The sequence below is a fragment of the Sparus aurata genome, chromosome 10 (assembly GCF_900880675.1).
Source record: "Sparus aurata chromosome 10, fSpaAur1.1, whole genome shotgun sequence".
NCBI lineage: Eukaryota > Metazoa > Chordata > Actinopteri > Spariformes > Sparidae > Sparus > Sparus aurata.
The window spans coordinates 17517292-17532556 of NC_044196.1; the positions used below are offsets into that span (position 1 = coordinate 17517292).

General features: G+C 42.1%; 1 protein-coding gene across 1 annotated transcript; it reads left to right on the top strand.

Moving 5' to 3' along the window:
* The first annotated feature begins 1192 nt into the window (after positions 1-1192).
* LOC115589411 (protein mono-ADP-ribosyltransferase PARP14-like) lies at positions 1193-10259 on the top strand. Its single transcript, XM_030430253.1, has 15 exons — positions 1193-1277; positions 1448-1581; positions 1706-1830; positions 2097-3605; positions 3694-3930; positions 4741-4965; positions 5058-5112; positions 5221-5367; positions 6331-6393; positions 6472-6648; positions 6729-6911; positions 7018-7659; positions 8351-8487; positions 8646-8826; positions 8966-10259. The coding sequence occupies exons 1-15, from the start codon at positions 1204-1206 to the stop codon at positions 9250-9252; spliced, it is 4176 nt and encodes a 1391-aa protein (XP_030286113.1). The 5' UTR covers positions 1193-1203; the 3' UTR covers positions 9253-10259.
* Positions 10260-15265: the final 5006 nt, after the last annotated feature.

The window sequence follows — 15265 nt, forward strand, 5'->3', positions numbered from 1 at the left end:
CCGACCTCTCAGGGTAGATGTCTTGGCACTTAAGCTTGACTGATCTGTGTAAACTGTAAAGGGCTAAACTTGTATGGCTTCAGTAGAAGTACGCACACACTCCGGACAATCATTGTACTGACAGGCTGCTTGAACGTTGCCAGCACATCAGAACAGTTAGTCTGAGTAGGACATCTAGTGGTTGAATGTGGTAAAGTCACATGACTTCAGCTGTAACTTGTGTTGTCCTGCTTTTGTGTCTCTTTTTTTTATTTATTTTTTTATTTCATGGCTTGAAAACAAAACACATAAACTTGAGAAACTGTCAGAAACAACTGACGCCTGGCACAACCATCACCACCACTAACACCGGCAAAAATATTGCAGGATGCAAACTAAATGATAAGTCAAACTAAAGGCAACAATGCGGGCAAAACACAAAACTAAACTAAAGGGAAAAATGTGGGCAAAACAGCAGTGGTCATTGTGAAGGTGAACCTCAAAAAAGGGGAAACTAGAAATGAGTTAGGCTCACTTGCATATTATAATACATCTTAAAGACTAAGCCTACTCACCACTTACGCACAGGGCATAAACACAGAATGGACTGTGGTAAGGGGCAACGTGATACTGACATGGACAGCTGCCGGGACACCAAACACAGCCAGGCACAGCAGGGACAGAGAGCAGGAAGCAGAGGCAGAGCAAACAAAGGCACATAAGTGACCCTGATTAGGGAATTGTTGGGGGAGGAGTAGATTCCAGGCTGCATTCACCAACACTACAGCCTGCTGAGCATATACCCCACCACACATAGAACAGAAACAATTGACAGGGGCCTGGAGTTGCTGAGACAGAGACACCATTCACCCTCATCACAAGACACTGTGCCATCAACATGATTTCGAAGCTGTTATTTTGTCAAAAAAGGGACATAATGTTGTTTTAAAATCAATAAAACATAATCCCTGCAGTAATCAATAATCTGATCATTGTACCCTCACAAGACCAACTAGGGCAGACATGTCCAAACTATTCCACAAAGGGCTGTGTGGCTGCAGGTTTTTGTTCCAACCAGTCAAGAGCACACAGTTTGACCAATGAACTTTCTGAAGACTGAGATCAGTTGATTAAATGAGTCAGGTCTGGTGTGCTGCTGCTTGGTTGAAAAGAAAACCTGCAGCCACATCGGCCCTTTGTGGAATAGTTTGGACATGGCTGAACATGGGGAATGACTTCTTTAGTCTAATGATAAACACTCTTTGCACACGCATTTGCTTGGGTGTGTCCATTTACAGGTAGGTATGACAGCATTTCCAGTAAGTGAAAGTGAAACGAAATAAGTCAGTTCACAGCAGACGACGCGCTCAGGAGGCACCCAGGCACAGTTAGTAGTGCTCTGCTTTTTTAGGTGTAGAATTGTAGGTAAAATGGATGAATACCAATATCCGTTGTTCTTTGAAGCCAGAGATTTGACAGAAAGAGAGAAGGGGAAGGTCACGAGACACTTTCAGAAAAGAAAGGATTCTGGGGGAGGTGAATGTTTGACCATTGCAAAGGCTGGAGCAAAAACATACAAAGTATGTTTCAAGGAAAAAGAAGGTAAGGAATCACATTTGTTCAGTATGAGTTAGAGGCAGACTATACTTACTGAAAAGCACAATATTCTATGTAGTTTTGGCTTAAATCCAGTGTCTTGTTTGGACCTTTACCTTGTTTGTTACAGACCAGGAAAGGGTTTTGCAGAGGAAGTTTCACACCATCTCCCTTCCTGACGGAGACCTGCGTCTGACTGTGAGTCGAACTGATTCGCCACAGAGCTTTGATCAGCCCTCAGCCAGTCAATCCCAGGTGAGCTGCCCGGAAACATTGACTGACACTTTGTGATTGTAGTAAACAGAAGCAGCCGAATGATCTGGCCCTCACCAGTTGGCCCACCCCAGTTTAGGGTTATTTCTGAGCAGAGTCAACATCTGATGATTCAAATGTTGCGAATGCCATAGTGCTGGCTGTAGTGACACCACATTTTTTGCTATCTGTTTAGAATTACAGATAAAGAGATGTAGTTTCTTACATATAAACTTATACATTTGTTTGATATTGCTTTTCTCCTTTAGACATTCACAAAACCAAACACAAAAACCCTTGAGAAGATTTTCAAGCCAGATATTTTCCTCCTGTTCTACCTGAGAGACAACCTAAAAGCAAATAAGCTTTTACAGAAACAACTCTCTGCTATCGGCTGCACAGCGGAGTTTGATCTAGATGAAGAGTGGGCAGTGGTTAGGGGGGATATGGATAAAGGGTCTGGAAGTGCCTTTGTCAGTGCTGCTGAGAACTGGGAGATACAGGTGGATAGGGTCTTCATCAGTCTAACTGAGAGCTACCTCTGCTATCATGTGGTTGAGCCAAAACAAGCCAAAATCCTCATGCAGGACCTCACCTTTGTGACTGATGATATCAAAGTGTACACAGAGAGTGGTTATCCTGTGGTTGTGGGAGACAATGACGCCGTGAAGGACAGGATAGCGATACTGGAAAAGAGCCTGCCCACTTGGAAGGAATTACCAATTGCGGAGAGGCAGTTCAAAGTGGTGGAAGAAGAGTTTAGTCGAGAAATTTGCACACATTGCCCAGAGGTTAAAATCCACAGAGGCAATGCCACAATCATCCTGGAGGGCCCTGACAAGGAGGTGAAGTTAGGAGCTACAAAACTTGATGAACTGATCAGAAAGGTAAAAGAAAAGAGAGTCAAACTTCCTACAGCGATACTTACCTTCTTGACATCCAGCGGTGCCATCTCCAAGTACCAAGCCCACTTCCAGCAGAGCCTCAGAAATCTTGTTTCCATAGAGGTTGGGTCAGACTTGGTTCTGTCCAGTTTGTCCGCAGATGCCCTGGATGAAGCTGAGGCTGCACTACAGAGAGACCTGAGTCTGGACAATGTTCAGCTGCAGGGAGCTGCAGCTGTGCCTCCAGATCTTGACAGAGTGAAAGAAATCCTGATGAAAGCCAAGAACGAGGCAAACCTTCGAGAGCTCAGAGTGGATGTCAGCTTCATCCCAGGACCCAGTGGAGCTGCAGTCCAAGTACGACTGGTGGGCTACAGTGAGAATGTGATCAAGCTAAAGGAACTTCTGCACAACTACCAGATGAACCAAACTGGGACACAAGAACTTTTGAGTCTACCGCATCCTGAACTGGTCGACTGCTTTCATGATGTCTTAAAAATGATTGGCATGAAGCAGAACAAGGTGACCTTTAAAGCATCACATTTTCCGTACCCTTCTGTTCTTGTGTCTGGCCCCCGCTGTCTGGTCAAGGATGTCCAGACACAATTAAACGCAACTCTAGCCAGTCTGACGAAAGACACATTGGTTCTAGGTGGACCAGCAGCACGGCGGTACTTCCAAGAAGAGGGCAAAATGAACAAAGAGCTAGTGGAGAGCTGCTGTCAGGTTATTATCAGGGAGCAGCAAGGCGTGTCAGGAACCACCAGCAGCCCTGGCACCACCACCGTGACGCCCAGACTGTCCTTCACTAGACTAAGCTACAACACTGCTGGGAGCACGGCGGTTAACAAGACGAGCCTCGAGATCAAGCTTGGCAATTTGGTGGATGAACAGGTTCTACAATTTCCGTACTATTTTTTTAAGAAGTAGTACAGCAGCAATGAAACACTCCCATTTATATTATTCCATGTTATTTTCACAGGTGAATGTGTTGGTGGCCCCTATGATCAACGGGCAGCTTGCTTCGATGAAAATCGGTTCAGGTATCTTAAAGAAAGCAGGGAATGCAATCAACTCAAAGTTTGACTCGGCGGCAGCGAATCGCACCTTCGCCCCTGGTGACGTTCTGCAGGTTGATGCGCCTCCATCCTTGGGCTGCTCCAAGCTGTTCTTCATTGAATGCTTTCCATGGGACGGAGTCAGAGGACAGAGCATGCAGGTAAAGTAGTCAGTCTTGAATCTCCATCTCATCAAACCTTCAGTTAACTGACTGACAGATCCGCTCTGTGTGAACAAACAGTAGATGCAATGGAGTGACTAGATAGTGATGCTGATCGGCGAAAATCCCTTCATCTAGCTCTTTCTTGGGTGACTTATTGCTAATAATGTGACACTAGTTATAATTTAAAAATGATGGATGAGGATCTGGTGCCAAAAAAGAAGAGAATCTTACTGAAATATTGTGTTTTAATGGTGCAAATAAAAAATTAATAGGATTTTTCAAGTCTAGGTATAGTCGACAGGACAATAACCAATTGCAATTCAGATCAGGGATTTTGATTGATTTTGATTTTTTTTTTTAAGCCAGTTGCCCACTCATCAATGCACAAATCTTGATGGTTGTGTTTGAGGACGTGACTGTATAAATATATATAACAGTTTATTGTCTATTGTCTTATTGTCCGGTTTAAGATTCTACCTGACAATAGCAAGCAGAATCAAAGTGACATCCAATGGCATCGAAAGGCAAGAGCCCTCCTTGCTCTTATGCTTGGTTACATTTCTCTCATAAGTTTCTCCTCAAAGATATTTGTGGTGCAATGGTTATTTGCATTTATGAAAATAAGAAATACTAATGCTGCATTCAGTGTAGTATTGAGCCCTAAGACAGCAGTTATACAGTCTTCTACAGTCTTGTTTCAAGAGGCTTCAGTCAAAATATGTCTTAATTAGAAAAACTCTGGTTAATCCATCTAAAATTTAAATCTGCTTCATGCTGTATTTTTTTATATTTTTATTTTTTTTCCAGGCCCTCAGCAAAGGCCTGAAGACGTGTTTGGACCTATGTGTGCAGCAGAGGGTGTGCTCAGTGGCCTTTCCAATTATCGGACCTGGAATTCTGTTAAAATACCCGCTGAGAGTAGCCATTGAAGTGCTAACTGAGAATATTCGACTTTTTGGATTATCTGCCTCCACTGGATCTCTCTCGAGCATTCACATCGTCATCAAACCAGGATATCCTGACTCTGAGGAGGTGAATATCAACACTCAAGCAACTGGTTTGTAAGATGAATGTGTGTAGGATTTATTGATTAGAGGGTTTAATGCAGGCGTTTTTATTTGCAGTGCTACCATGATGTGTACAAACACCTCAGCTCAAATATAAACCAGGGAGGCCAAGGTAAACCAAACACAATATGAATATGCACCATTTAAAGAAAAACCTTCAAGGAATCACGGATTAACAATTCAGTATCTGTGTAAAACATGTTGGTGTTCTCCTTCTCAGCAATCTTCAAGTCCCTCACTAGTGACCTTGATGACATCACAATGACAGTGGGAGGCGGGGTGAAACTACAGCTGGTGTTTGGTGACATCACCAATGAGATTACAGAGGTTGTGGTGAACACGACCAACTTTGTAAATTTCCAGAACGGTGGGTGAAAGCTGCTGTACATGACCGAATGACCGTGTTGTAACTGTTTAAGCTTTAGTTGCTTTAAGCTCATGACTTTGTTCCAGACTGAAATATCTCAATGACAATCAGATGGATCGTCATGGAATTAAGCGCAGATATTCATGGTGCCCACAGCATGAATTAGTTGTACTTTGATCAAAATTTCAATGTGTACAATACTAGAACATGTGTGCATCCTAAACTAAGAACATAGTAAACATGGTAAACATCGGCCACACATCAGCCTGCGTTGTCTCTGAGAGCATGTTAGCATACTGATGTTAGCATTCAGCTGTTGATATGTCTCGCACTTTTTCCAAACAATATCAAAACAATCTCTCGCCTGTTTTACAACCGTGAAATATCTCAGAAATTCTTTAAAGATATTACTGAAGATATTGTTTGTGACTGTGAAAATCCAGATGATGGCACTCTTGAATGTGTGATCAGTCTCATCATACTATGCAAGATTCTTTATTTACAAACAAAACAATTGTTGATCTCTTCACTTTATTTCTGCCTCTAGAAATGTGCAAATTAAATTATAAGAATTTAATGAACAACAAAAAGTGTACTGAGTAATTGAGTAACTATGGTAGGTATAGGTTTGATGATTCTTTCCATTTTCGATAGCAACTTTGATCAGATCAGTGTTTTATTTGGTCCAATACTTTAACAACATTCTTATGAGCCTCAGCTGTAGGCTACTAAGTACATAGTGTTTTGTTCTAATTAGCTTATGTTAGCAAGCTGAGGCCATGGACTAAGATGGTAAACATGGCCTCTGCCTAACAACAGCATACTAGCATTGCTACTGTCAACATGTTAGCATGCTGTCATTAGCATTTAGCTCAAAGCAGTCTAATTATGACCTCACTGAGCTGCTAGAATGGCTGTAAACTGTTGTTGTGTTCTGTTGTCAATCTAATCTCTTCTCTGCAGATGGTGTGTGCAAAGACATTTTGACTGTAGCTGGACCAGAGGTGGAGGCTGAACTAAGAGCAGGTGAGAAAGAAGAACAAGCGAGACATTTTGGAGCCACACAGGTTGAACAGCTTCTTACTTATTTTGTCTTGTGTTTAGCAAACGTGAAAAAAGGAGAGATTTTTGTGTCCGAGTCTGGATCGTTCCCTTGTGATGCCCTCTTACATGTGTATGGACAAAGGGACGCAGGTATCGTCGAACAACTGGTGGGCGACATCATCAGATATTGTGAAAGCTATGGATTCATGTCTGTAGCCATTCCTGCCATCTGTGCTGGTACGTATTTTGTAAGACTTTCTAGACAACATAAACATCGGTTTTAATTCTGCCAGTAAACATTCAAACTGTTCACGCAGGAGCTGGAGGGTTGGACCCTGGTGTTGTGGCAGGTGCAATCCTCCGAGGGGTGAAGGCTGCCACGTCATCTGCTTCTTTTCGCTATATCACCAACATCCGCCTTGTCCTGATTAAGATTAAAGTCTTCTTAGCGTTTAAAGAGGAAGCAACTCGAATGTTTCCCACCGCTGTAAACAACCAAGGTAACAGGAAGTTTCACAATCAGGCTTAGAAATATCTTTTTTCAAAATCAGAATTCTCTTGTTCCATCGTAAACTTTCACTGATTATCTTTGGACCGTTCTTGCAGCGTCAGTGCCTCAGAGGCCTCATGTACAACAACAACAACAACAGCAACAACCACCCTCTATGTCACTGAGAGCAGACCTAAGCATCCTCCATTCCACCTCCACAAGTCAGAAGTCCGTCTTCGTGTTCCTGGGTCTCTCCAGACAGGATGTTGATGGTGCCATGACAAAGCTGAAGGGTGCGTATCAGGCTCAGTGCTCCACTCAAACCCTCAGAAAGGAGGATCTGGTAGGCCTCACCCAAGGCGACATAGAGGAACTGAGGCAGCTGGTGGAGTCGCATGGTCTGAACATACAAAGGGATCAGTCCAGGCCAGGAAGCTTAACAGTGAGTGGGTTAAAAGATGGAGTCAACCAGGTGACAAAGAAGATCAATGACTCTCTGCAAGAGTGTCTCAGAAGAGAGGTGAGAGTCAGAGAGGAGGAGGAGCTGTTCAACCGTGTGGCTTGGTGCATCCTGGCACACAACGGCAACTGGGAGAGACTCCCCAAAACAGCCAATTACAAACTGGAAAAAAATGATATAGCAGGAGGGGTTGTTGACGCACAGGGCGCCGAGTGGAGTGTGGATGCACAGAGGTTGGAGGCTTCAAGACGAGTATCTGGACAGACGACCAAGCTCAAACGACTTGTGAATCTTCCAGGTGAGAAGATTGTTGCAGATGAGCATTTACATTAAAATCTCAGAATGGTGGTACTCAGAATTGTTCTCGGAACAAACGCAAAACTGAAAGCTTCTGATACCAAAATCTCATACCTTGCCTACAGATTATTTTGTAGCTATTCTGAAGAATTTGTTCTTTTAAAGAATTAGATCATATATGTTCACCTTTTTTGGCATCAAATTGAGTTTTAAAGTAAAACTATATATTATACTTGGTATAAAAAAAGACATTTGCAAGTAAACACTGATTTTTGCAGTATGTTGCTTAGCAATTTATATTTGCACATTTGCCCATCTGCAAAAACTCTTACGATGACTTTGGAGTGGACTCCTACAGAGCAGTTCCTGAGCAGGACACCAAAAGTAGATCACTGGTTAAACTGTGGCTCAGTCGCAAACGTCAACTATCAATAAGCTAACATAGATAGTGAACAGCGAGTCAGTGCAGCGAAAATATATTCAAATTCTTCGTGTTTACAGTGACATATTGGGAAGTGACAAATCATATTTTTGTGTCCAACATAAACCTAGCTGTTCCATTTGAGGTTTTATGTAAATTAAAAAATTAAACTGCAATTATGAAAAAAAAAGTCACACTGTAGAGGCAATTTGTCTAAACATTTGGTTTTGGAAACAAAACACATTTACAACACCTCTCCTCACATTTTCAGACTTCAGCCTCCCTCTCGAATGGGACAACATGGCTGCTGGTGAAGCTTTCAAGGCGGTTGCACTGCAGCCTTCTTCTGCCGAGTACAAGTCGGTGAAGGAGGGCTTCAAACGGACTGTCAGCAAGACTGTGATGAAGGTGGGGAGACATTTCATTGCCTGTAGACATTTCTTGTGTCAGGGTATCCCTTATATTTTAAATCTCTACATAGTTTAATTGCCTAATATCTGTGTTGTTAACGTCCAAGCCGAATTGTTAAGCTCAGTATTTTGTTGTTTTGGTGCATTTCCTGACAGATCGAGCGCCTGCAGAACGTTCATCTGCGGCGCGCCTATGAAGCGCAGAAGAAGCACATTTCTGATAACAGAGGACAGGAGGGTGGAGCACGTGAAAAGCTTCTGTACCACGGGACGACCCAGGAAAACTGTGACTCCATCATGAAAACTGGGTTCAACAGGCGCTTTGCAGGACAGAACGGTAAAGATCGTCCTCCTCTGTCTTTACCTGCCCATTTATATCCTTTAACTAGTGAAGTGTAACAATCACATGGATGACTTTGGAAGACGTTTAGATTTGAGGACTTCTTTTTAAATTCCCCATTTCCTCTTATTCTCAGCAACCTCATACGGTCGTGGAACCTACTTTGCTGTAAACGCCAACTACTCAGCCCACCCCACCTACTCGAAGCCAGCTGCTGATGGTTCTCAGTTAGTGTTTGTGGCCCGAGTCCTGACTGGCGTCTACACTCTGGGAAGCAGCGACATGAAGGTTCCTCCTCCTCGCAGTAACAGTCAGCCCCACGACCGCTGTGACAGTGTGGTGGACAGAATAGACAACCCCAGGATGTATGTTGTGTTCCACGACAACCAAGCGTATCCAGACTACCTCATCACCTTCAAGTGAGGGAGGCTGCAGTAAAGATTGTTTATGACGATGGACTATTTTTGCAACAAAATGAATCGCACATATATACACCACACCACAGAGGCCTTACGTCCAAACCAACGATTAAAATTAAATACAGACATAATAGATTCATGGTTATTACATTTTTTTTGAAGGGAAGTTGTAAATGCTATGTTGCTTCCAAGAGCTGTTCAAAAGAACGGCTCATCTTCAAGTTTGAGGGAAAAATCATGCGGATAATGATATAAGAATTATATCAGATTCCGACAACTCACCAACATAATTTAAGTTTTCAAATGTAGGCCAGGTTTAGCACCACTAAAATACTGATCTGCACTGTAAATTACACAAGGTAACGCCACATCCCTATGCTTTGTTTGAATTTACCCATTTGAATTCACCTACCACATGACAATTATATGGAAATCAAGGCCCTGCCTTGAGTGCAACACTTAATATTGTCACTGTTCATGTGAAGGAAACTGGATTTAGGCAGGCACTTTAGTTCATACCACAGAGCCGTTTAAAAAGAACCAGCACACTGTGACACTTGGTTAGTGAACGTACACATTTAAACATGTGTGTTTAGGTCAGCAGCTTCTTTCTGCTGCAGCTGCTTATTTGGTGCTGCTTTTCTGTTGTTTGATTCTCTCACAGTTTGTCATAACTTTTTTTTTATGTGAACCTGTTTTTAAATCTGTGAGGAATGTGACTTGAAATGTAGCATGAATTGCAATAACTGAGATAAAAAAAAAAAAAAAAGACTCCAAAAAGTACAAGTAGCGAGAGTAAAGATAGTTGTGTTTTTGTCGCCTGGTCCAGATGTTTACCCACTCCATCAATACTGGAAATATATGGACATGTGGACAATTCTGTCTGATACCAGGCAAATGTTCTAAGCTATGTTTACTTCTTTATACAATATGCAATAGTTTGTGTGAGGGTTAGCAAAACACAGTGTCATATTACCATAAATAAACTATAATATATAAGGTAAATCTAAACAGACAGTTCTCAGTTTCTTCAAGAATTATGTCTGATTGTGTGTTTGCTTGGGAATTACCGTAATTTCTGGACTATTGAGCGCACCTGAATATAAGCCGCACCAATATTAAAAAGAAAAAAAAAATTGTAAATATATAGGCCGCACTTGTCTATAAGCCGCAGGCGTTGAAACATGAGATAATACACGGCAGTAACACAGCAGTAACACGGCTGGTTAAAAAAATCCCTACCAGAAAAGTCATTGATCGCTATCTTCATCTTCCTCCTGCGCACTAAAACCCCTGAAGTCATATTCTTCAGTGTCGGATTTGAACAGCCTCAGAATGACTTCGTCACACACTTTCTCAATCTCTCTTTCGTTGTCGCTGTCAATGTCACTTTTCGTTTTTTGCCTTTAACTTAAAAGCTGCATCATATGCATTTCCTCATGTGTTTTCCATGATGAGGGTGTGTGCATGATGCGCAAAATGACTGTTCAAAACACAATCAAACTAGCGTCTTCCTCAGCGCATTATCTCTTCCACCTGTTGTGGAGCGCCCCCTGGAGGCTGTTAGCCCGTAAAAATCTATAGATTAGCCGCATCATTGTGTAGGCCGCAGGGTTCAAAGCGTGGGAAAAAAGTAGCGGCTTATAGTCCGGAAATTACGGTAGTGATGTGCGATTCATGAGCGAATCATTCAAAACTCGAGATTCTTTTTATTGACTCAGGAGTTACGAGTCATTGTCTCCATTAACTCGTTCACTGACTTACTGCTGCTACCGCCAGCTAACTGCAAAGAGGAGACACAAAAACTGTTAATCTAACTGCAATTGAGTAAATGTATCAAGCTAATTGCTGTATTAGCTCCGTGGCTGAAGCAACAGCTCTGGTCTTTATTTCAACTCAGCTCCCCTGTCTCCTTTCCTTTCTGCCCCGAGCTGAGCTGTATCACAGGCTGGTACAGAAAAAGACTGACTGACCCAGTAGCTCACAGCTCACTCGCTCTCCCTCCCTCCCTGCTCCCGTGCTCTCAGAGAGCCGCTCCCTCACCTGAGCAGTGTGCTGCCCCGCTCCATTCACAGGAAGTCTCTGAGTGACGGCGGGGAAATGATTCTCAATACAAAATCATGTTTGTCTTGCAAATGTATGTATGAAAATAAACTACAACCGCCCACCACCTATGAACACACAATCAGGGCAGAGAGTGACAGTCACAGCAAGAGGAAAACGGCGGAGGCAATCTGACATGGGAGCATTTGTCTCTTTCTAGAGAGAAAGAAAGAAAAATAAATGTTTTGCCTTGGAAACTTATTGTTTTTTAGTCTTTTTCACAGTGACTTGGGGACTGGAGTGGTTTGTAACTTGTTTGTACATTCCGTGGCGCACACTCTGGTTGACTGACTCAAGTGACTCGAAAACCCGATTCACTTTAGTGAGAGACTCATACAATCTCGAGCCAGTAAAAGGAGTCGAGTATCCCATCACTTTTGGGAATTCATGGTTTCATTATCAATCTGATTATTAATAAAGAATTGCTATATCATTGATGGTGTCACATTGACGTTTTGGACTTTCACAACTGACATACATAAACACACACCAACAGTACAGACAGTATTTTATTTGGTTGACATATGGATCCATTCAAATGAGACATAGGGCCTAACTCTGCTATATTACTAGGCTTTGTAGCCCCTTTTAGCCTCTTTGTTTTGGGTACTGTTTTGATTTGATTTAGTGCTCTAATCAGTCCTGTTTTTATATTGGACTACTTGAGTGGAGCAGGGAGGAGAGTCAGCTAACAGGACCACTAACTAAGCTAAATAGCTCAGTGGCAGCTACAGTTACCAGTAGTTAGTGGTTTATTTAGCAACAAGTAAAGCTTTCTGTCCATCAGGAACCTTCATGAATCACAGGAGACAGAGCAGCCGGAGGACGTCACAGGGAAAACCAGACTATATTTTCTCCAATACTGAAGCCAAGATCCAAAAAAAAGTATCAGTTCATAATATTTGCACTCAATATAATGTTGCTTTAAAAGTCTTGAAGTCTAAAAGAAGAATCTTCACTTCTCACATACAATCATACAATGTAAAACGTACTGAGACTCTTCATTAAACCATGCTGGAGGGGCAGTGGGCAGCCAACGAATGGACATCACCCAGGGACCAGAGAAATTAACCTTATACGCATGTTTGAACATGGAGAAAACCGAAGCACCTGGAGGAAACCCACACAATCACAGGGAAAACATGCACACTCCACACAGAAAAGCTCTTCCTCAGCCCAGAGTCGAACCCTTATTACTGGTAGGCAATAGTGCAAACACTCAAGTTTTGCCAGCTTGGGATCAGACAGTTTGGTTCTATGTAGACAGACCAGGGGACAGAGAAGGAAGCACGGTGTTGGTGAGGAGCTCCTATCAGGAGCATTCATAGTTTCTTCATCATCATTACATCACACTGATCAAGGTATCGGCGCAAGACTAACCAGAGAAATGCTACACTTAAAGCAAAAAAATGTGTTTGGGTGTGTCAATTTGGAAAATATGTATCATTTTAAATGAGGAAGTAAGAGGGACCAAAGAGAATTTACAGTAAATTAAAGTGAAACTAAAACACTTAAGTGCACGCTCTTCATTGAAGCGGGATGGAGGTACACTGAGAAGTGCCACACTTGCTGGAAGTTTTACTGTCAGTTAAGACTTGAAGGTAAAATGGATGAATAACAACATCCTTTGCACTTTGAAGCCAGAGATTTGACAGACAAAGAGGAACAAAAGGTGTAGAGACACTTTAAAAAAAGACGAGTTTCTGGGGGAGGTGACTGTGGAATGATTGAAAAGGCTGGAGCCAACCAGGGCCGCCTGTGGCCAAATTGGGGCACTAAGCAGAATTTTATTTTGAGCCCCCCCCCCATTACAAAATGACTGTATAATATAACATATATAAAATGGCAGAATATACTTAAGGAGGATTTTGTTGGCAAACTTGGACATTGTTGTTTCTTCCAGACCAGGAAAGAGGCATTCAAAGGAAGTCCACACCATCTCCCTTCCTGCCAGAAAACTATGCCTGACTGTGACGAGAATAAGTCTGCCACAGAACTCAGATCAGCCCTCTTCTAACCAATCACATGTGAAAATATTGCCCTTTATTAACCTCAGCTGACACTAAACACAAACAAGCCAGGGCTGGTCCTTCGACAAGATGATCCTGGTGCAACAGATGTTGCTCCAAAATATTTCATTAAGGTCCAAGAAAAGATTAAAGCTGCAAGCAGCGATGAACGGGCCCTCCCAGTCCACGTGTGTCGGGGCATGCTGCTGTCTGTGGAGGACTAAATCTAACTTATAGATAAATAAATAAATGAATAAATAAATGTATAAATTAATACAGGAATAAATAAATAAATAAATGCTTAAATAAATGTATAAATAATAGCTTAAACAAATGCATAAATAAATGTATAAATAAATGAATAAATGTATAAATAAAAGAATAAATAAATGAATACATAAAGAAATGCTTAAATAAATACAAGTATATATGAATGCATAAATACATAAATAAATGCATAAATAAAAAAATAAAAAAAAAATCAATGAATGCATTACATTTATTTCTACATTTCTGTTCACCTACATTTATTTATTTCTGTATTTCTGTGTCCATATGTTAATGAGGTAGGAGGTCCTAACCTCAGTCAAGAGCATGATTGGTTACAGGGGTGTGCTCGATTAGGGTCTACTACTTCTGCCTTACTAGGTGCGCTGATTCCTGTACAGGAATGTAGCTGGCTACCAGCAAGCCCGCTCAGCTAACCGTTTGCTGCAGTTGTTGACATTTGTTATTTATGTTGCTCTGGTTTAGTAATGAAATTGACTGGCGTTCATTTTAACTGGCGAGGGTCCCAGGTGTGCTGGAGGTGTGGTTTGAGAATCCCGTCTGGAGAGGGGTCCTCGGCCATGTCCACTTACCAGGAAAAACATCCTGCTCATCAATTCAAGTCATGTGTATGTGGGCTGCGACCTGCAAACCCCTGTTAGATGAGCGCTACAGAGCACAAATCGTCCATAAGTGCATGCTGTCGGTCTCATATCTTTGTCGTGAATGTCTGTACTCTCAAACAACTCATTGGTGGATCAGTCTGAGGCATTTGTTCATGCAGAGCGGCTCGAGAGCAGCGTGGAGACCGCTGTGGCGTTGAGTGCACAATGTCCAGGTTAACTTGTGACACCTGTTACCATCAAGTATTTCTTTCATTCTGCACTGCGTTCAAATAGTTACTTAAAGCCATTGCTCCGAGCCGCATACATTGTTATTAAGCTGAAGCCAAGTTGGTGTGAAAACTGACTGTGTACACTGTCATACAGACTGCTCGTCAAACAGTTTGCAGAGTTTGTTGACATCCAGCCCGAACTCCGCGTGACATCAGTCAGCTGTGGCAAAGCGTGAGGCGCCCAAATCAACCTGTGATACAAACACCTGTATCGACCGGCGACTGTGGTTCATAGGAAAGCCCCGACATGTATCTGAGTCTTCTCGAGGTATAACGGCCGGTTAGCGGACATGGCCGAGGACCCCTCTCCAGACGGGATTCTCAAACCACACCTCCAGCACATCTGGGTCCCTCGCCAGTTAAAATGAACGCTAGTTAAACTGTCAAACCAGTCGAGGCCATTAAGCTAACTGGAGCTGGTTTGCAATGTTACAGGGAGCAAGGCTTGGGATCAGGAATCATTTGCTTTTGTCTGGCTCTCCGATTTGACTAATCATGCTGTTGACTGAGGTCAGGACCTCCTACCTCATTAACATATGGACACAGAATTACAGGAATAATTAAATGTAGGTGAACAGAAATGTAGAAATAAATATAAAGCACTAATTTATTTATTCTGTTATTCATTCATTTATTTATTTACATATACATTTATTTCAGTATCTATTTATACATTCATTTATTTATGCATTTATGTATTTATTTATATATTTATTCATGCATTTATTTATTTATTCATTCAT

Excerpts from the sequence above, each read along its gene's own strand:
- LOC115589411 (XM_030430253.1), top strand. The coding sequence starts at position 1,204 with ATGGGGAATGACTTCTTTAGTCTAATGATAAACACTCTTTGCACACGC. Across the intron at positions 6,649-6,728 it reads CATTCCTGCCATCTGTGCTG|GAGCTGGAGGGTTGGACCCT; the intron begins GTACGTATTTTG and ends CTGTTCACGCAG. Across the intron at positions 8,488-8,645 it reads TCAGCAAGACTGTGATGAAG|ATCGAGCGCCTGCAGAACGT; the intron begins GTGGGGAGACAT and ends ATTTCCTGACAG.